Raw genomic sequence first — 23134 nt, forward strand, 5'->3', positions numbered from 1 at the left:
TCTTGAACCAACGTTGTGCTGATCAAGAGAGGGTGGTGAGGAAGACCAGACAATTCACCCCGTCGGAGTACTGACGAAGTGTGACCGTGTTATCAAACTTGGCCAACTGGTCGTCCAAATCGATGGTTCCGTTCTATTCCCCGATCGTCAGCCGGGTGTAGTGCCCAGGCAAAGGGTCATCCAGAATCCCTTGTGAGAATTTTTGATTGATCTACTCGGGCGAATCATCGTCCTTGGTGCTTTCCCCTTTCGTGCGTCCCGAACGGGTGCGCCGTCCAAGGAAGATCTCCGGTTCTTGTCCGCTCGACCCTGTTCCTCTATGGAGTCCGGAACAATGCTCGATGGAAAGGGATCGGTGCATTGGGTACCTCCCCATATGTGTCAGTCGACTTCTTATTCTGTCCTCGAGCAGATGCACGCTTCGCTCGGTCTCCATATTCTACTTGATGCCTGCCCTCTTACGTTGCGAGCTCATGCACTTGGCGCTCAGCCAGCATTTGTTGTTGTTGTTGCTTCACCATCCTTGTCGCTCAGGCTTGTATAAGCATGTCGAGCTCCTCCTTTGTCAGCATTACCGTGGTGAGTCGTTCAGCGTCCTCCATCTTCTTGTTTCAGATGCAAGCAACGTTCTCACAGACGTGGCCAAAATGATCATATTCGAAAGCGGGATGGTGGAAAGCTAGGGATGAGGCTGCTACGCTGACTGGCTGTAGAACGTGTTCCGCTCTGCAAAACAAGTAATGTTAGTGCCGAGTTAGGGAAGGGGTCCCCGGCGTTGGCCCTCCGACGTTCAAGTCAATCACCGAAAGTGTAGAAGGAAAGCGGAGGAACAGTAACACAAGCACAAACAGTAATCACGCGTACCTCCGCCGGTGATGGATCCCCCTTTATATAGAGTCCTGGTAGGTGACATGTACGCTTCTCGAGGTATGAACACATTCTCCAATATATTCTATAAAGGGACCTGCCAGGAAAGTACCTATGACACCATACTTTAACAGGGCATGCATATCCCTGACAAGACAGTAGAAGATTCCACAGTACAATCCGCTTGTCGACCATGCCTCGTGTCAGCGGCACTATTTCCCAGAAGGATATCGAGAGATATGACACTGGTCCCTCTGCTTGGTCGAGTGGAATAGTCGTTTAGCTGGGGCTCCTCCGCTCTGTTGATGGTCATGTCCCGCTACTTGGCCAAGCGGGATAACCGCTCAGCCGGGACTCCTCCGCTCTGTCAGCTTCAGAGAGATGACAAGGCCCCGCTGCTTGGCCGAGCGGGGTAGCCGCTCGGCCGGAATCCCTCTACTATGTCGACCTCAACTGCTCTTCCCTGCGGTGACTTTGTAGTAGCATGCTCTTCCCGCTCGGACAAGCTCTTCGGTCTCCTTAACGTTCTGTTATTCCACATTGAACGTTTGACTGTCTTACCATATTATTCGAGCTAGACGGGTGGCCCACCCGGACACTTATTGTCGACCGACCTCTGTAACCTCTTGTCAATCGGGCCCTGATTACCCTGACTGGCTGCTATAGCTGGCCTCCGCTCGACCACCGTAGGTGAGCCTTTTGACACCTTAGTATTGATCACCTTAACTTTGACCTCTACCTCGATAGTTAATCCGTGTCGGATGGGCCCCTCCTCTATCACCGCATCATCTATAAGAGGTAATCCAAAACAACAAATAGCAATCCAAAGTAAAATTCACTTGTGAAATTGTAACTTTAATTTGTGTTTGTGTATTTGTTTTATATTTCAATTTTGTTTTTTTTTATAACAATAGGTGTTGTAAGAGGCTTTTTGACCTTCGGAAGATATCCGAAAAGAAAAAAGATAGAGATGGTAGATTATTAGGATTAAGCCTTGGAGTAGTCGTCTTAGTCGGTGGTGAACTAAGTAAAATCGATTTGTTGTGCATATACTTATATTGTTTTGTTGTATTTTATTTTTATATATTGTAATAGTTATTATAATAGTTTCGAAAATAAAAATGAAGTTTCTTTTATGATTTTAATATTTTTTTTAAATTTTTATCAATATCTAAAATCCTTTATTGCTTGTTAATTTTCACTGAATAAAAACAAAAAAAAATCTTTATTAAATATTTTATCATCTATATGTCTAATAAAATCAGAGTCAGTCAGCTACCTTAAAGCATGCATTTGTCTGTAGCTGAATTTGTTCTGCATTCAATGCACACGCAAAATACAGATAGAAAGTAGTTGGTATTTATTTATTTTATTTAAAAAAAATCAAGTTTTTGATATTTGATTTGATTGATAAAAACATTGTTAAATATTAATCATTCAGTAAATTTTGAGGATAGATTCTCTAGTCTATTTTTATATATCAAAATAAGCACTTATATATATTAATAGGGGTTATGATCCCTACTTATTACAAATGGAGGTTATGACACCTCACTAATATATACAAATGATTTTTTTTTATATGTAAAAAGTGAATCAGAGGATTTAGGTCTATAAATTTTATAGAATAATTCTAATACGTACAACTTCAATTAAAAAAATAATATTTTTTAATGATATTTAATTTTAAACTTTTGGGTTTCTATGTATCCTATGATTTGATTGGAATTACTTGTTAATCGAAACCTAGAGGATGAACAATAGAATCAGGTGGGATGATTTAGGTTAACAACTAAGATTAATTAGTACAAATCCTTAACTAGACAAATGGCTACGCCTACCACGTCCATTTAATACTAGTTTAACATCTTCGTCAGCGTATGACGTGTTTCGATCACATTAACAACAACAACAAAAAAAATATATTATGAATTATATTAACAGATATCGTGCACACTCATCCACGCCTCTTACTCAAGCACTCGCTATCAGCAGTGTTCTTCACTTTGATTTTTATTATTTTTTTTATTATATAGTTTTTTATGTTTTATATTATTTTTAAATATTTATATTATTATTATTTTTTTAAAAAATAGATCTTCCTTTATAAAGGATATACATTTGGTTCTTATCCACTTTAGCTAATACTTCTTTTTCGTTTATTTTTAACATGAGAATTTATTTGTAATCTTGCAACTTCAAATAATATTGTAACAACTATTGATAATTATTATAATTATTTTAAATAATTTTGATAAAAATTAAATAGTATTTTAGATTTAAAATTAACGATTAATTTAACTGGCTGCTACAATTATTTGAAAGTGATTTTAATTGATTTAAAATAATTTAGATGAAGTTTCAATAAATTTTACTAAATTGATAAAAAAACAAAATTAATATAATAATATTTTATATATAGTAATTTTAATTAAAATAAAATAGTCAATTTTTTTTACTATTAATAGTTAATGAGCAGAATAAGAATAAGGATATTTTTGATATAAAACACGTGGAATATTTTTTTGTCTTTTTCTTAAAAACAGAGGTGCTCTTCTAACAATTTGCATAATCTAGGGTGGTGTTTTTTTTTTTTTTTGCCTAATTATTTTACATGTTAGTATATATCCTCTATCTCAAGCTAGCTTGGGCACCAAGCACAGGTCTAACCTGATGAGCAAGCATGTCTCCATCCGAACTTGAGCAATTCACCCTCTGTACTTCAAAGTACAGACCACCATCCGAACACATCTTTCTCAACCATTATCATCACGCTTACGATGCCTTACTCGGATCGTTCGACTCATATGGACACAAGCCTTCTTTCACCTACTCATCATGACTCAACCCATCGGAACCTGACCCATGGCGTGCGAGAGACCCAACCATGCCATGACGTGTGACTCGACTCGACTGGCTTGACACTCTAACCTATAGGTAGAGATATAGATATAGGTAGGTGAAGTATGACTAAGCGTGCAAGATTTCTCATACTTCATCGATATGGTAGGTTGGAAACGGTTTGATCACCATAATTAATTATATTAAAAAATTTATAAATATATGTTTCCCATGTGTTGTTTAATTAAATAAATACATAAATGGTGATGAAAGTGGAGATGTCAATTAAATAATTGAAGGGTGGAAGAAAAATGTAGGAGCTTTTTTTATCATTAAATGAAACATGATGGCCCTCCTATTGTTTTTTTTTCCTTCTTCGTTTTTTTTTTCTCTTTAATTTGGTTCGTAATTAAATGAAACCTCGAGTAATTGACTAAGTACGTACCACTTCAGTTTGCAACATGAAGCCTTCAATGAGTCTAACACGCCGTTAGTCAGTTAGCTAAGACGGAGAGGATGGTCCATTAGGGATGCAACTTGAGCTAAGCTATAGCCGCCTGATCGGCGAAGGCACAATGTTGTATTGTTAGATTGACCAAAACATTTTAAGAGGCAAGTGTGCCGAATGTTCTTGCCAATCTACAACACCTTATGCTGAATGTTATTCCACTTTTGATACAACTTCAGCAATATTACTAAACAACGAAATGAATACATCGCTCCACAAATCATTCTATTTTCAATCTCATAACAACTCACGAAACAAAATTCTTCTTCGATACTAACTTTGGGGCATCAACTTGACACAATTGCTCCATTCCAAGAAGAAATCGAGTCCATAAATTGCCATAAATATTGTCAGCTCTGTAGAGATTCAGCAAAGCTTCCAAGACTTCGAGATTAATGTGTGACGGCTATATTATGACTACATTTAAATCAGTTTGACAAAATGGCCAACGGTTGTGTATACAAAGTGTAGCGTTTACATACTATGCTGCTGTGTTTTTCTTTATGACAATCTATCATAAGATGTATTTCACTAGGTTAAATGTGGTAAGGCTAGGGGCTGATCCATCAACCGCGTGAGTTTGACTTCTTCCTGCTCGCCTCCTGCAACTGGATATGAAGCTCTGGGAAAAAAAGATGGTAGTAAAACCGAGAAGGCAGGTGAAGCTCGCCAATTTTACACATTGACTGCGGAATCCTCCTCTTCAAGTGTTCTGCCTCGGTGATTCATCTGATATACAACCATAAAACCACAAAACTGAAGCAAAGGATCCAGCAACGAAAACAATGGTAACAATGGTAAGACGCATAGGTATCTACTGGTAGCTAGTTTATAGACTCTTTAAACATCTTTCAACAACCGATTATTAGAGGTACGAAATATGGGCTTACAAGCCAAAGCAGGGTGCAGTATTGGTGCCCGAGAGTTCGATAACAAATTTAAGGGATATTCTTTCCACTTCCATTCAACTTCAAAATCATCATCTTTAATCTATGTTGATCTTATATTACAAGTTCAAATGTGTGCAGAAATATAGACTGTCAAAACCAAACAAGAAGGAAAACACACTGGATCATGCAGCAGATTTTGTAGAATCTGAATATATTTTCTTTCCCTTAGTGATGATTTATAAACTAGAGCATGAATTTCGAGGGTTGAAATGAAACTAAAAATATACACTAAAAGTCCAAGTGGTAAACTAGATTTTACCCTTTAAGTTATAATTTAAACTACATGCAGCAATATGCATTCCTCATGGAGAAAGATGGATGTATGGCACCTTTAAATTCTGCAGGGTGAGTTTGAAATATCATGGTAAAATAAATATGAATAGAATTTCTGAAGGACCAAACAGAATTAAACTAGAATATTTATTGTAGTGTGTTATATTTGGAGATCACAGAGCTTAGTCTCGAGCTATTAACTATTAAACAATTTCGATATTAACAACATCATGCCTTGAATACAAGAGAATAATATACTTCTGCAAACCAATAAATGCATTCTTTTACTAGTCGAAATGTTCAAGGACTATAACAATATTTCTCGAACAAAAACACTAGTTCATTACTTGATATTTGAACACTTTGTTTCACATTAAAAAAAAAAGGTGTGGGCATCATACCAGAATCATCTTCACCGTTATTTTGAGTTGTAAAGAATGGAGTTAAGTAATTTTTATCCAATGCAGTGAAGGATGTAGTGCTGCAGCAGCAAAACAGGCAGCTTAAAAATATGTATTATTGAAACATAAAGGAAATTGCTAAAATCTAAAAGAACCTCTTATGAAACTCCTTGAGCTTCATCTTTATCTTACTTCCTGATGATGTTCCTTGGTAAGTTGGAACACTGTAGCCATTATTACTCTCAAAGTCCTGAAACCAGATAATAACAAAAGATTTAATGCATACCAAAAGTTTCTTTTAAAAGTTAATAGAAAGTAATAAGAAATGTGTGTCATCTGACAGCACCTCTGAAAAATTGGCTTCCAGTGTATCATTTTGACCATCACCTACTACTTCTAGAGCTTCAAGCATGGTACCAGTTGAGCCACCAATCAATATTACCTAACATGAAAGTCATTTTGTTGCAAAAAGATGTTGAACAATTCAAGATATATATATATTAAAAACTAAGTTATTGATCATTCTTTTCAGCTTGATAGTTGCTACTGATTAGTTCATATTGGAAGAGCAAAGGCCATAAAGAGAATAGTCATAGCCATTAAGCAATTAAATAAAAAGTGGCACCAAGACAAACACATATAATCAACCAAGAGAGCTTAATGAAATTATAGTAATATTTTGATATAGACTAGTTTTGATGGCCTTCCACTATCAATACATGTTCATTATCTATTGAAAATATAAATTCTTTTTTTTATACTGTTTTCTTGGTAACCCTATCCTGACTGGAAATACTTAGGACTCACAATTTGTGTCATTGTTGTGTTCTTGGTAACATTATATATATTTCTACATTCGAACGGAAACAAATTCTTGGTAATTATTAGAAATAATTGCAAACAGATGGTTATCATAAAGCAAAGGGAAAGAACATTGACAAATATCTACAGTGTTCCTTGTTTGCATGGTTTACTGTAAACATTACTAGCATGATAACCTACAGTTAGTACAATTATTGCAGTGGTAGCTGTCAGAATGGTTTTTCCATGAGCCTCTGGAAGATCATGTACTGACTGCAGTGCAAGGGCAAAAGCCATAGCTCCCCGAAGACCTGTTCAGGGGTAAAAGAAGAGGTAAAAAACGAATACCACAAAGTGGACTTCCGAGAAATTAAATAGTCAATTCTCACCACTATACCAAAGTGCCTTCTGATGCTTAGCAGGTATTTTGCGATTTGCTGGCCGAGCCATGTTCACTAAGTTGGCACAAGTAAAAACATGTGCAGCCCTTCAAGATAAATCAACATAGACAGTAAGTTGTAATATGATTCACAGCACAAAATCTCTGAATAAAATATTTAACTTGGAAATCCTGGAAGTTTGGATTGGTAAATAGCCTACAAGAATCCACAGAAAAATAATCATCGTTGTTCTTCAACTAAAGCATACAATTAATGTCTGATTCCCTTGTGTCATGGAATACCATAAAAACATTAGAAATAACAGAAACAATGTCATAAGGGCTAAAGGCGTATTCATGGAGCAAATATCAACATCACAAGTTCATAACCATAATCTTTGGTTGAATCACTATATATTTCCAAGTAACAGTAGACACCAGACTAGGAATCCGAGGTTCTGTTTTGGTTAATAACTCCAAATCACAGGCATAACTCAATCTTTCAATTGGTTTTAAAAAATGAAACCTGAATGAGTTGATTCATTTAGAAACAGAATGACTAGTAGCGACTGATATCGTATACTACAGTAGAAAGAAATAATAAGGCATTAGTCTCTGTTCTCCAACTTAATTTAAGCTAAATTAATATTAGTAGAGATTTAGAACTAGAGGTGATAGGGAAATACCTTGCAACACCTATGAAGATCTAGTTCACCAATGAAGATGAAAGTTAAGGAGGAAGAGATAGCTACATACATCAAATGTAATAACAGATTCTATTTAATGAAGTGACAAGGATACAATTGAAAAGAAAATAAACCCCAAGTGGGACCAACTATGTTCCTCCATTGCAATGTCAAAACCCATGTAGATAAACCTGAAAAACACACAATATAGTGAAGGTAGAATTTGTTGAAGAACACGTGGTAGAAAAATAGATAAGGGCATCAATGCATATCCTCCTACACAAATGTTTCAGCTAGTGATGAAATCAAGTGGAAAAAGGCAGTAGCAAAACGTTGAGAGTTCTCTGACAAATTGGAGAATGTATAATGCTTCATTACCTACAAGAAATACAAATGCAAACACTTAGAACAAATAGTCATAGTATAGTTATTGAAAAAAGAGAAGATACGTACAATTCCAGTAAACAGTATTGACACGATACCAGAGAGACCTAATCCTTCCGCTAGCATGTAACTGCAAATAAGTCATGACTCACTTATTTCTTCTTTCTTTGTAAAAGAAAATTAATCCAGAAAATTAGATCACTTACGAGAAATAAGGGAAAAGGACAAAGAGACAACACTCCAAATTTTGAAGGCTGAAAGAAAAGTGTGTCAATTATTTAAATGGGAAAAAGATACCAAGCAAAAGGCAGAGAAATCACAAAAATTCTTACTTTTCAATATCCAATCCAGCATATTTGAAGAGGTATTCAGCAGTTAAGGCTTTTCCAATGTGCATAATTTTTCAAACCCCCAAGAAAGACATACATCATGAACTGAGATTTAAGTCAAAATAAAGTGCTACAATCATAGTTTAGGCTAACAACAATATTGGAACATTCTCTGACATTGTTCTCAACATAGCAGATTTGCACACATTCAGGATAGTATGATCGCTTAAACGAGCCATATTGTTAGTAACATGTCCCTGTGCCATGGAAGGAATTCCAGGGTCATTTCTTTAGGACAGGGAATGTTGAATGACTATGTTTTTTAGCTAAATATTTCATTAAATTTACCTAAAAGAAAAAATATATATATATATTCAATAATCTTATGATGTCACAATGCTCAAAAGAATTGCTCAAACACGATAAATTAATAAATGCTATTTGAGGCTTATATTGGATGAATTAATTATGCTTTAGATGTGATTGTCTAAAGAGGATATAAAAATTATGATTTATACACCCATGCTAAGATTTATCTTGTATGTAACACTCTATTCCGTTGGAACATTTTCTGATCTTTCTTTAGCGACAATCTCAAAATAAACATTAAAAGAAAAGAAGTTTTTTTAACTGTCATCTATATAGACAATTTTCATGGATGGATGGATTGTAATGACTGATACAAGTTAAAGCAGCTATCCTAGATATGATCAGGGTAGCAGGGGTTGAAAAGCCTCTAAGGATGAATAAAGCATCAACACAATTAGAAAATGTTTGTTCATTCTTTTAGGATAAAATGACAGATTTTAGAAATAAGTGTTTTCCTAAAGAAGAAAGTTAAGGACAAACCAAATTTTTTCATCAATATACATAGTGGTGCAGGTGGTACATGCAGTATATAGGGGTTTTCTCTAATTAAAACATATTTCAAATTATTGGTATGACTTCATAATAATTATCAGCTTGGACAGAAGCATGACCACCTAAAGTGTTTATATTCTTACTTCTTAGGATTGAGAAACCTGTTAAAACTTTTTTAGAATCTGTAGATGCGCCTGCTCCATACAAAACTAAAAACAGGAAAAATAGAATAAGGACATGAAAGCAATGAAGACTGAATGAACAAACAAATGCTTGATAAAGGATATCAGAGAAGAAATGAATCCAACGCCAACCCCTGTGCAAAAGCAACATGAATTAGTTGTGCTTAAAAATAAAAAACTTTGAGGGACTTGACTTGATACAAAGCCATTAACAGAGTTACATTATAGAAAAGTATATAATTTATTTAATCATATTGCAAATTGTTTTATGAGCAAGATTTCACTCACATAGAATTTATGGTGTAATTACATGAAAAAGAGTGCATCAGAGAAACAAAATTTTCAGAATTTTTAGGTTACTGATTCAGTAACTCACCATGAGGAAGTGAGATTCAACCAGAATAACAGTTAAAAAAAATAGACGTAATCCTAACCTGCAGACATTGAACCAACAAATGTCTCGAGAAAACTCAGAACAAGCACAAAAAAGCTTTGTCCTGAGGAAGCGCGACTTTGTACTGATGACATGGTCCTAGAGTAAACAGATTCTATCAAACAGTGAAAATATGGAACTAGACAGTATGGGAAATGCATCCTCAAGTCCATGAGCAAACCTGTACAAGGAGATAGCCATCTGCATTTCCAACAAAATTAAGAAAAATCACTTGGAGAAGCAAAAATGTGTAGCAGTTTTTAGCATGTTAAAAGTGGAACATACTGCGTCGTTTAAAACGGATTCTCCAAACACCAAGGCATATAGATTCGTGTCAGTACCAAGTTCCTACAAAAAAAGAAGACAAGAAACCATGGGAAAATAGAGTAAATGAAAGCTTAAAAACAAAATGAATATAGAAAAATAAAAAAAGTGCATATATGCATTCTATCTAATCTCAGCCAAGGACAGTTGGTAGTTGCAGATAATTTGATTTATTTGTTAGTAGTACATCATTTAGTTCAATCATAAAATTTGAATTTGGTAGTGGTAAAATAGAAACCCGCAATCTGAAGACAAGTTATCAATATATGATTATTTATGATTTTCAGAATTAGATGATTTAGGTGAGAAAATATAAGAACCATGAAATTTTTCTTTGTTTAGGAAACATGAACTGAGTAGTGGAAGCCAAAAAGCATGACAAGGATGCATGCATGTACTGTTTGTTCTTGTTTATTAACAGTGTTTCTGTTTTCAATGTGATATTCTTCTTTATCCTTTCCTTATTTTTTCTTCTTCTTCTTTGTTCTTTCCTATTTTCCATTTTTGACTGGGTTTCATGGGCAGACCATGCCCAATATTTGATCTCTAGTACATGGTGTGTCATTCCAGCTGCCACACAAAACCTTCCTGACACCAGAACTTACATACATAGTTTCAAACAAAGAAGTTTTGAATATCAACAGACTTACATGAAATGCAAAAGGGCATTGATAAGCTAAGAAATAGACTACTATAAAAATACAGAAGTTTAATCTTCATCCTATCTTCTTGAAGTTATGAGTGAGAAGAAAAAGTAGGTGCATTAACAGATGCTCATTGCAAAAAATATCATACTTATATTATTTTTTTTGGATGATAACCTTTAGTCTGAGATAGTTAATCTATAAATAACATGTTCAAGATACCTGGAAAATAGATAGCACTGTGACAGGATCAGTTGCTGATATAAGAGCGCCAAACATCAGGCACTCAACTAATGGCAATTTGTACATCAGAAATGTCAACCCTCCGAGATAACTACAAAATAAAAATGGCACCCATAAAATTGTGCTATTCTTGAAATTTAACAAATAGGACCATGGGCTTCAAATGTTCTTACACTAAAAAGCCTGTGACTACTGCAGCAATACATGTCCCTAAGATAGCAAATGTAACAATGGCTCCGAAGTTTGAAAAAAAGGGTTTCTGTAGATATCAAACATAATAATACATCAGATTCAACTTTAGTGCAAGTACATTCTTACAGGATTGATATAGCCTCAAAACTTACCGGTGCTAAACTGAACCCTGATTGAGTAGGTTAAAGTTAAGAAAATCAATATCGATTTAAAATATTAGAATGATGCAATTGCTTTCTCAACTTGAAAATAAAAGAAAAAGATAATAGTTTATAATATGCACAAGTTGGATATAATATAATTGGCGGCAACAAGAAAAGGAAGAAAAATTCCTCATGGAAATTAAACCACCTCCTGTAAAAAGACCAATAATATCATCATTATTGCAAATAAGATATGCTTGTTACGGATGAACAGAAGCATAAGACACAAACCTGATACTAACTTCAGTATCTGAGACGTTAGCAAGTATACCAACAAGTAGACCTGTCATTACAAGGCAAATAGTAGTTCATTATGCTATTCCCATCAAGAAAAGAAATTGCAACCATAGGTACTTCAAAAGAGATATCTGTTCATGAAGTTATAATTACCGTATAACTTTACATTAAATTTATGATGAATGATGTTCGATGTTTTGTAACTAATTAGAGCATGTTAGTAAAAGAACATGCTAAAGTAATTGAAGCAATGATAAACCATCTTGATACAAAGTTCAAATATGCTCTAGTTTATATTAATGATTATTGCTGCCCTAGGAGTTAACTTGTTTGCCTACAGTCAACTTGCTTGCTTAATAAGATACATTCAAAAACAGCATTCTAGTGATCCAGTATTATTGGTTTCAGTAATTCCACTATTGAAACAAAAATATGTAAAATAAAAAGAAATAGTTGAATCTATGAAATTTGTATGTCAGTTGTTACGAGGTGGAACAAGAAGCAGAATTTGCATGTGTCATTTGTCAACAAGCGTCCAGCTAAGTATGCGATAAGTAACCAGAATTTGCACTATTCACATGGCAATAAGGATCCATCACTCTTTATCCATACAAAACCAACAACCACTATGTTGAGCTTATCAATGAAAATAATTTCACGAATCTATGATACATGTACTAGTCAGAAACTTCAATGAGCTCTATGGGTAAGTGTCAGTATGCCCAGGAAACATGGCCATGCTGTCTTTGTTTTTTTTTTCATGTAAATCTTAGTAGGTGCTGGAGATACACAAGGAATACTGTTTCATATCTTCACCACCACAGTAACAATATAGAAGATGCTAATGTCCCCGGCCATACCCCTTTTTACTGCCATAAAATGAAGCTTTTTGAATGTGTCATGACTTCATACCATGAACTTCATTTATTTCAACCAATCTACATGACTGAAAGTTCAAAATATGTTTAGAACAGTTTTCAATCCAACAGACCGCCAGCTTTACATGATCATTGATATAAAATCATGTATTTACATGTAGATAAAAAAAACTAGTTCGGGCTGATGCCATCTATGCAATGCCACCCTAGAATATACGCGGTTAATAAGCCTAGTTTATACACAAAACATTTCATGATAGTCCACTGTGATCCATAGTCTAAAGACTGGCTTGTAGACCAAATCCTCAGCACATTTTAGGTAAATAATAACGGAATTCAGAAGGCACTTCCCCTAGAACTACAAAATTAGGGATTTAGGCGAAGCAGCAATTATAAGAAGAATAAAGATCGTAGAAATAGGAACATTAAACAACAGAGTATGAGAGAGGGAAAAAAGTGTTACCTATGATGAGGGAAGCACTGGCCTCGGGGATGTAGTAGAACTTGTGGCGGCGGAGCACATGACCTACGACGAAGGAGAGCACCAACATAGAGATCTGGAGGAGTATTCCCACCCCGGCAGCCTGCTGCTCCTTCCCCGGCGGAGGACTGACTGCAAGCGCCGTCATATTGAGCTCCGACATCGATGGAGACGATTCTTCGCTGATCAATCTCGCTTCTGGAGACGATCTAATTTGTTCTCCTCGACTCTTCTGCTGCCGGTGCCTGCGATTGCGTCCGCGATAAGCGCAGTGCGCTTTCGAAGGAACGGCGCCGATAGGAGGCCAATGCGAACTTGGAAATGTTATGTCATACAATTTTGTAATAAACTCGCTTAACTACCTCCTTCGTTGTTAGAAGTATTTGTGGGTCCATAGCTCGACCCAAACTTGCCTCCAATAAAATCGCAGGTGTATGGAAGAGTATTTTATGAACATTAATTATATTTTATCAGCCATCCAAACTCGTGCATGGCCAAATTGCCATCGATACCATCACGACCCGACCGGGAGAAGAATTGGCCAATCGGGTCGGGTTCCGCGGTTTCCGGATCCAATGCAATGGGTCGTAGCTTTAAATTGAAATATTTATATTTTACGGTCTTTTAAGTAGGTCGGTAAACTGAATAAATTTAGTATTCAATTTTATAAGAAATTATTGATGTTCCCTTCCTCTATATATATATATATATATATATATATATATAATTAAATAAATAAATTTGAATAATTTGTTAAACTAAATAAATAAATTTTGTTAATAAATAAAATTCATGAATAATGTTCTTAAATAATGTTCATAACAACATTCGTTAACCATCTTCAGTAAATATGTTTATTAATAAAAAAATTTTCAATAAATAAAGAATTTTAAAATGATAAAAAAAATTATCAAGCTCAATAATCAATCAAACAAATAAAAATTCTAAATAAATTTGTATTGAAAGCTCGATAACATCTAAACGAACTAAGTTCAAATCAAATTTAGACTAAACTCAAGCTCATAAAAAAATTAACTCAAGTTTGAATAATTATTTTAATGGTTTAGGTCGACTTGGCTTAATTAGTTTATCAAGTAAACTTGATGTAAAATACCGTAACAAAATAATAATAATATAATAAGGTTAATAGACGAATAACATTAATGAAATTTTTAGAAATTTTTAGAAATTTTCTGGGAATTTTTCAGAGTTCATATGACGAATTGTGAGGGGATGAATTTATAGGCTTGGGAAAAACCTATTTGGAATATCCATTTAGTGGGAATTGATTGAGGAGTGTACCTAAGGTTTGATTAAGCAAAACCCTAAGTATAAGTTACTGTGTCCTAACTCTTCCTTCACCCCATCTCGCCGAATCCCTTCTCCCTCTCCCTCTCCCTCTCCCTCTCCCTCCCTCTCGTCCCGATTTCGTCACCGATCCCCTCTTCCTCTCGTGCGGCTTCCCTTCTTTCTCCGCCCATATGAGCACAACAGACACTGATCCCATCGCCGACATCGACCTCCGCTGCTACCCTCTCCTCCCTTTCACCGACTGAGTCGTGCCCTAACTTCCACCAGACTCCTTTTTTTTTCTTGCCCTGATCTGCTCGACGTCGTCGCTCGTGGCCATCCTCGAGTATCGCCACCTCCTCTCAGACTCTCAGTCTCTACCGGACGCAGCTAGCCCTAGATTAACGTTGGTGTCCCTTCCTTCCGTCGACTTTGCTGCTTTCCATGAACCACCATCGTTGTTGTGTGTTGCCACCACGGTAGCAGTCGTTGTCCGCTGCTAGCAGCAATCTCCGATCCAAGACTATCATTGACCGCATGCTTGGCTGCTGGGAGTTGGTTAGAGGAATCTGTCGATACATTTAGGTAAGGCTGTTGAACTAAGCTTGAAGTGGATTGCAATGTTAATTTACAGATTGTGATTTTAGGGTAATTGATGTGAGGATCAATGGGTGATCCATAGCTCCGACCACAAATTTCCAACACTAAGATCTTTGGCCGTGAGCAACAGAGGAGCAATCACATTAGGGTATGTTGTGCATCAGATTATGTTGGAAATTTTGGTAATCAGTTATTGCTTGGATAATTAGTAATTAGTGGATCTAAAAGGATTTATGATGGGATTTGATTAGTAATTGATTGGTGGATTATAGATGGATTTATCATCAAATTAGATTTGGATCATTAGGTGGAATTAAACGTGATTACCTAATCAAATTAGTATTGGATTTGGGTTTAGCTAATTGTTCTATATGTGATTAGCTAAACTGTATATCGTGTGATTTGCAGGACGTTGATTTGAGATAACCGTCTTGACGTGGGATTACTTTAGCATGCGCTATATTTGAGGCGGGTACCTTTGACTTATCTCTTTTGATATTGTCATTTTGATATGCGTAATAGGTTATAGCTAGTAGCAATAGTTATGTTTATATCTGCCTTGGTATGTCAATACTTATAGCTAGTAGTAATGGTTATGTTTATATCTGCCTTGATATGTCACTACTTGATATCCGTAGTATGCCCATATTGTTATCTGTTATGCATTTATGCTTATGCCTCTTGATTCTTTCATGTGTACTTAGGTTCATAGAAGTAGTGACATACAATGCATTACCGGGTACATGTCTAGTTACTAGATATACTTGGCATGTGTATCTAGATTTATTACCTGGCATGTGTATCTAGATTTATGATATCTAGCTCATTGTTATGGACTCGGTTTTACTTTTGATACATATTATTTGGAGGTTGATATTTCAGGAGTTACATGATTTAGTGTCATGCACCGTTTTGCATGATTGCATGCTGAGTGATTGTCGACTCCTTTGTAGTTGAGCGCACATCGCCAGTTACATGATCTGCACATACAACCACTCATGGGTTAGTGGTGCATTAGGCAGGGTGTGTGTAGTTGCTCTGTCAAGGCTCCGCTGGTCTACTCATGGGTAGTGGTGGCGTAGCGTGGTAGCAAACAGGGATCCCTCCTCTTGACAGTGACACAGGGAGATGAGAGTTTCGACTCCCCTATTTAGTTAGGGTAGGAGGATAGGTATACTTCGACGACATCCTGTCCACTCTGTCACTTAGGAGTAGTGATGGCACAGTGCATAGTTGTCATAGCCCTACCCACTCGAGCTCACCATCGCATGTGAGGTGGTTGACTGGCGTCAGAGGTGACCATGTCATTTGCATCATAAGCACGGATTGCATTTATTGCTTGTGATTGCTGCATTTTGGATGCTGCATTTTGGTAGTTGCATATGATTGACATGCATATAGGAGACATTATGTATTTGGTCTGACGACCCTGCACCTGTTGGTATAGTTCACACCCTTATGTTCGAATAGGGGGTCCTGGTGAGTATAGTTCCTTCTGTTGTTCAGTTTTGCATTACCTGTTATTGTTTAGGAGACTGTACTGCATGATTATTACTAATAGTTATATCTTACTATGCATGTCTGATCGATACCCACTGAGTTCTTGAACTCACTCAGTTGATTTATTCATATTTCAGGTTGAAGCCGTCAGGAGATTCTAGTTGCTAGTCCCCACTCCATGTCGAGATGATTTTCTATTTTCGGACTTTGGTTCCTTGTTATGTGATCTACCGGCTTGTGATGTGTAGTTCTTGCACTCGTGCATTTTATATCAAGTTTTTGATATGCTGCCCATGTTTTTCCGCTGCGATGGTTTTCTATTGTGGGTTGTGTTTACCTCTTTGTAGTGGAGTAGGTTTTATATTAAACTGCGTTGAATGTTTACTTATTTTATCATATATGTTCCGGTCGTGTTGGCCGAGGATTGAGAAGCCCTGAGGGCTATATATTTCAAGATTCAGATGGTCACTAGTACAGGGGAGATGCTGCCAGATTTTCGTCTGGTAGGGACTCCTTTGGAGGTGACAATTGAAAACCCAAAGCTTGGCTTTATATATATATATATATATATATATATATATATATATATATATATAGAGAGAGAGAGAGAGAGAGAGAGAGAGATTTGATATGCTGGGCGACGCTTTGTGCGCGACCGTGAGCGACGCGCAGACGTGGCATTGCCAGTTCGATTTCTCTATAAATAAAATATTCCTACTATTCTCTCTCTCCGGTGGGCATCTTGTCACTCCCCGATCTCTCTCTCCCCCTCGCTTCTGCTGTCTCCCTCCCCGCTCTCCCTCGCTCCCTAAATAAAATATAATATATATATATTCACATGCTCGACTAAGTGTGTGGGGCGTTCGAAAGTGATCCGAGCTCTCAGATATATATGAGAGTCGCGGACGTGAGTCAAACACCATATCATTACTATATATATATAGTTTTAATATGTTGCTCACCTTACATTGCGCACCCAGTGTGTACCTCAAAAAAATTTTTAGTTTGCAAATTTACTCAATACTATAACTCAACCCCTAAAACTTAAAGGCAAAATTTTATTGCCATAACCGAGAGCTTCAAAAAATCATCAAAAAAAATACATTGCACATAGTCGAGCGTAAGGTGCGCAGGGTAATTTTATTTTATATATATAGAGAGAAAGGATATCCTACACTCTCTTATGTAAGCGAGCGTGAGTGACATTCGATGTGGGCACCTGATATGGCCAAAATCTATTTTTTTAATCTCTCTCTCATCTACATGCAATAATATTTTGTTGGGACCTTGATGCCCAGCTAAAGGGGGGTGAATAGCCGATCACCCACGTCGTTCGCTTCCTACACTGGATAGCGCAGCGGAAATACAAAATAGCAAATATGAAAGCTAAAGACTATGAAGAAATACAAACAAACTGTTGACACGTTCGTTTACGTAGTTCGTAGATTAGAGCTCCTACTCCACGACTGCCCATAAGGTGGATGATCATGATCCATCGATGGATGACTCCCCAAAAAATCTCGGCTAGCTCAAGCAGCTCCTTATGGGTGGAGAAACCTCACCGCAACCTTGCACAAGGACGCTTGATCACACGAGAGCTTGGAAGACTCTAATATACTTTACCAAGTCTATTTTGTCAACCATGGTCGCCCACTCGATCTCTATTTAATAGAGCTCGGGAGAAAACATAAGTTGTGTTTCCCACCACCAATCGACTGATCAAGACACCAATTGACTGGTCGTATGTGGAATTCGACCATTACAGGCTACCGGCTCGATACCAGTCGACTGCTCCACATGGGTTGAGCGAACAAAGACATTCTATTCACTCCCCAATCGACTGACTAGTCAACTGAGCCCGTACCAGTCAATTGGTCAAACCCTAACCATAGGATTTTGACCTTCGAGTATATTCACTCAGCACTCGTCCTTGTCCGACCAACCTAGACCTAGCCTTCTAGGCTCCTCCATCAGCCTCGCATCCCTTAAATGTCTCTTCATCCATCAACTCCACCTTGGTGTTGGTCTTTAAAAATCAACATCAAATTAAAAATCAACACCACTTGGCGCTAATGTTGGTCTTTAAAGACCAGCACTAAGGTATTAAAGACCAATGTCAAGGTAGTGTTGGTCATTAAAGACCAGCACCAGGTTAAAAACTAGTACCACCTGGTGCTGGTCTTTAAAAACTAGCATAAAGATCAACACCCTTAACCAGCACTAGCACTAAGGTGTTAAAGACCAATACCAAGGTAGTCTTGGTCTTTAAAGATCAACACCAGATTAAAAACCAGCAACAAGTAGCCCCAAGGTGCTAGTCTTTAAAGACCAGCACTAGGTAGCACCAAGATGTTGATCTTTAAAAATCAGTACCGTAGCGGTGGCTAGTGTATTTAATCTATGATGCTAGTTTTTAAAAACTAGCACTATAGTGATTGTTGTCTTCAATCAAAGGAGAGAGAAGAGGAAATTTTATTTTAATTTAAGATGAAAGATAGAAAAATTATTACATGCAGATGAGAGAAGAAGCCAAGTCAGATCACCCAAGTCGGATGTTGCCCATGGTCACTCACCTAAGGGTGTGCAAGCTAACATTTTCGTGCGCGTGTGCGTGTGTGTGTAGAGAGAGAGAGACAGAGATGATAGTCTGCACACCTTTATGTGAGTGGTTGTGGCGACATCCGATGTGGGCGATATGACATGGCCAAAATCAATTTTTTTTAATCTCTCTCTCATCTTCATATAACTCTCTTCTCTTTTCTGCATTCAAGGTGGTGTTGATGTTGGATAGATTCACCATTGCTGGAGAAGGAGCCAAGCTACTTGCCGTAGAGGTAACGAAATCTATAGGTTATGGATTTTAAATGCTAGATTCTGTTTAGGGTTCTAATTCATGTAAGAATATGAAATATGGAAGGGAAAGTGGTGACGAATGGGTTTGATTAATTTCGAATAGCTTGGTAGATCCATTTGCATGTTAGATGAATTGTTTCAGTTCAAGGGTTCCCTAGATTGTTAGTTCATTGGAGCTTGTGAAATATGAAGGAAGAATTAGATCTGGCTAGGTTGAATTGAAGGATGTGCTCATGATCAGTCTATATTTAGTTTTTGGATTTTAGCTATAATATGTATCCCGTGATGCAGGACACGAATACGAGACTAGTACTTCAACATGGGATTGTCTAGCACAATCGATAGATAAAGACGGGTACTTCTTACCTTCTTCTTTAGTACTTTGACCTTAGTACATGAGCTAGATATTCAGATAGTTGTTGTATTTACCTTAACTTCACTCATACTTTTCCTGAGCTTGATACTTACCTGTTTGATCTTTAAGTTGATCGGATCCATATCTATACAGTATTTCATTGTCATCCATAATATTTAGCAAATATTAGATACCATATTTACTCGCTTGGATTGTTATGTACCTTATTGAGTATGCTGGTTTTATTGTAACATAACTAATTTCTATGTTATATGTGATGATTGTTGCATCTTGCTCATCATATCATTGCATGCATACCAACGACTATGTCTCTCTTGTGGTTGAGTGAGTTGTTGGTCAGCGTCGCACACTCGACCACTCATGGATAGTGGTAGCTGGAGCAGATACCGCTTATTCTTATTGGAACACTTCGGAGCTAGAGGGGAGGGGGGTGAATACCTTCTCGCATTTCGTCGATGATAATGTGCAGTGGATAAAACTCGACGCAAAAGCTCCCCAATGCTAATAAGAGGATTTACTTAGTATCCACCTCAAGAAGAGGTGACTAATCCAAGGATCCAACCCTCACTCACACATCCACTAAGAATATACTCCTTCTCGGAAACACTCCGGTGGTGGAGAAAACTCGTACAAGACTCTCAATACAACAAAAGAAAGAAGCAAATACAAGAAAAATCTTACAGGATTTACACAAATGAAATCCTAGCTAGCTTCTTCTCTTGTAATTGGGAACGTCTTTTGACCTTGGAAGTGCAACAACACTTGTCTCCAAGAAGCTTCAAGAACTGGTGAGCTCGATGAAGAGAGTGGAGAAGAAAACTTGTGAGTGATCTCTTGGAACAGTGCACGCGAAAGCCTTTTATCAGACACACAATCACTAGTTTTTCAATCGTAATCGATTAGCCTAATCGATTATGCATGTTTCTGAATCGCTTACCAAACTCTCTCTCCATTCGCGAAATTCGGGCTTAATCGATTGCCATAATTGATTAAGCATTCGTAATCGATTGACCTAATCGATTACGAACCTCTCTGTGCACTTCACAAAACCTTTTTAATCGATTACCTTAATTGATTCAGCTTCATTAATCGACTAACCTAGTCGACTGCCAAGCCCTAACTTCTAAATCTAAGTCTAAGGATCCTTTATCCAACATCTGGTCAACCGTGACCTATTAGAACTCCTCATTACCTAGCATCCGGTCAACCTTGACCTGTTGGACTTCTTCACCAAGTGTCCAGTCAAACCTTTAACTTACTTGGACTTCCAATTTTCATGTGTCTGGTTAACCTTGACCCACCTGGATTATCACTGTCTAGCTTCACTCATCAGGACTTACTCACTGTCTAGTTTCACTCACTAGGGCTTTTCACCTGACTTCACTCACCAAGATTTTTCTTCTGTCTAGCTTCACTCACTAGGGCTTTCCATCTGGCTTCACTCACCAGTATTTCCTTCTACCTAGCTTCACTCACTAGGATTTTCCACCTTGCTTCACTCATCAGGATTTTCCTCATTGCTATGTAGCTAGTTAACTACTACATAAACTGCCCACTCGGTCACTCGAGGTAGTGGCAGCTGGAGTGTTGTACAGCTATCATTGTCCCAACCTCTCGACCATACAGGAGTCATGGTGGGTGGGAGTGACCATGTTGTGCATACGTTTATGTTATTTTTATTGTATCCATATGACTGTGATATGCTTATATATGAGTTATATACCTCATGCATGTGCTTTGACACTAGCTTACTTATTGGTAGTATGTATATACCTCACATGTTACCCTTGTAGTTATGTGCAATACTATTGTAGATCCTCACTACTCTTGACTTTCTATTACTTAGTATATGGGTTCAAGTATGGACATCTAGTATAATATCACTGTAGTTCATGTTATATTCCCTATGAGGGCATCCATAATGCTAAATCGTTATAACATCCACCACCTCATCAAAAAACATGGGGTCCACTGCCTCATACTCATTATAACAACATCGTTCTTTCAGTCACATTCCTTTTAACATTAATACTCATTATTTATGGGTCTTACAATTCACTCAATTATCTTAAAATTATATCATATTAAATAAATACATTTTAAAATATTTATTTATTATTATTTTTAATAATAATCTTACTTTTAAAAATATAATTTTATTATTTTTCAAAAATAATATTATTTTTTAAATATATTTATTAAATAAAATAGATGTTTGTGAGAAAATAAAATTACAAAGTTGGGAAAACGAAATTACAACTAAGCGGCTAAAATTACAAAGTTGAGAAAATGAAATTATAACTGAACGACTAAAATTACAAAGTTGGAAAAATAAAATTTATTTTAAATTACCATGTAATTATGAAATTGAAATGCAACAATAACTTAAATAAACTACACTATAATGAAATTAAAAATAATATATGAAATACTAATTCACTTATTGCTGTTGTATTGCCCCCAAATATACTCAACTAAGTCGGTGCGAAGTTGGTGATGAACTTAAGTGTCACGTAGCTCAGAATTTATTCAAAGATAATCCTGAGATCCTTGGTTTGAGCCATGAACAGGTTGTGCGAATATATTATTTTTCTTATGCAATGGCTAATTTGTAACACCTAGTTTACAACGCCTAGTTTGCAACAACTTGTTTCCAATGACTAGTTTACAACAACTATTTTTAAAATTATAATAATTAAAAATCACATTAATCGAAATGAGAAATACAATAATTAAAAATTATAATCACTCGAAAATACAATAATACTAGAAAATGAACGTTGAGTAAACAATTTAGATATTCCATCTCGACCTAATATCTTGGCATAGACATTCATATATGATAAACTGCTCCTTTGTCATATGTGAGATGTCTTTGCTCAATATTTCGTACTCCTTCAACTTCAAGTGATGATTCTTAGATTCAGATTTGGACAAGGCAGCTTTTGCCTTAATCTCCTCTACTTCGAGTTGTTTTTGTTTCAGATCGACTTCGGACTTCTTCACGCTTGTGTACTCAGTGAACTTTGAGAAAATATTGTTGTAGTTTAGTGTTAGATCCTCCATGGTCGATTTTATTTTATCTTTTCCCTTTCTTTTTACTGCTTTCTGTGTGTATCTTTATCATCCAGGTCTATACTCACATCTTGGTTGGAGGAGGTGTTACTTGCTCCCGACTCTGAGGCCCTCATCTTCTTTGTGGCCATAAAGTGATCAGGGGAATGTGGAGTAAACATTGGACGGTCTTTGACAATTCTCCACACATGCTCAAGATTGAATGCAACGCCATTGTTTTCGGATCAATATTTTTCGTACGCAAACCTCAATATATCTTCGTCACTGTGACCACTTCAATATGAACTGTAAACACTATTGTAATTTGTGTTGAATCGATATACCTTCTTTTGGATTGTATTAT

At 36.6% G+C, this 23134-nt stretch overlaps 1 protein-coding gene across 1 annotated transcript; it reads right to left on the reverse strand.

Annotated features, from left to right (window-relative positions):
- Positions 1 to 4551: 4551 nt before the first annotated feature.
- On the reverse strand, positions 4552 to 13425 carry LOC121970922 (sodium/hydrogen exchanger 6-like). Its single transcript, XM_042521932.1, has 22 exons — positions 13080 to 13425; positions 11733 to 11784; positions 11593 to 11652; positions 11451 to 11475; positions 11280 to 11365; positions 11086 to 11197; positions 10181 to 10243; positions 10077 to 10096; positions 9897 to 9994; positions 9568 to 9596; positions 8423 to 8454; positions 8297 to 8344; positions 8160 to 8220; positions 7987 to 8084; positions 7822 to 7897; positions 7707 to 7726; positions 7031 to 7128; positions 6843 to 6952; positions 6187 to 6282; positions 5996 to 6090; positions 5841 to 5920; positions 4552 to 4945 (listed from the first exon to the last, which is right to left on the reverse strand). The coding sequence occupies exons 1-22, from the start codon at positions 13258 to 13260 to the stop codon at positions 4920 to 4922; spliced, it is 1566 nt and encodes a 521-aa protein (XP_042377866.1). The 5' UTR covers positions 13261 to 13425; the 3' UTR covers positions 4552 to 4919.
- Between the last annotated feature and the right edge of the window lie 9709 nt (positions 13426 to 23134).

This window comes from Zingiber officinale, chromosome 4A (assembly GCF_018446385.1).
Source record: "Zingiber officinale cultivar Zhangliang chromosome 4A, Zo_v1.1, whole genome shotgun sequence".
In the NCBI taxonomy this organism is placed as follows: Eukaryota; Viridiplantae; Streptophyta; class Magnoliopsida; order Zingiberales; family Zingiberaceae; genus Zingiber; species Zingiber officinale.

Excerpts from the sequence above, each read along its gene's own strand:
- LOC121970922 (XM_042521932.1), bottom strand. The coding sequence starts at position 13,260 with ATGTCGGAGCTCAATATGACGGCGCTTGCAGTCAGTCCTCCGCCGGGG. Across the intron at positions 11,198-11,279 it reads GTAGTCACAGGCTTTTTAGT|TTATCTCGGAGGGTTGACAT; the intron begins GTAAGAACATTT and ends TTTATTTTGTAG. Across the intron at positions 10,097-10,180 it reads AATCCGTTTTAAACGACGCA|ATGGCTATCTCCTTGTACAG; the intron begins GTATGTTCCACT and ends TTGGAAATGCAG.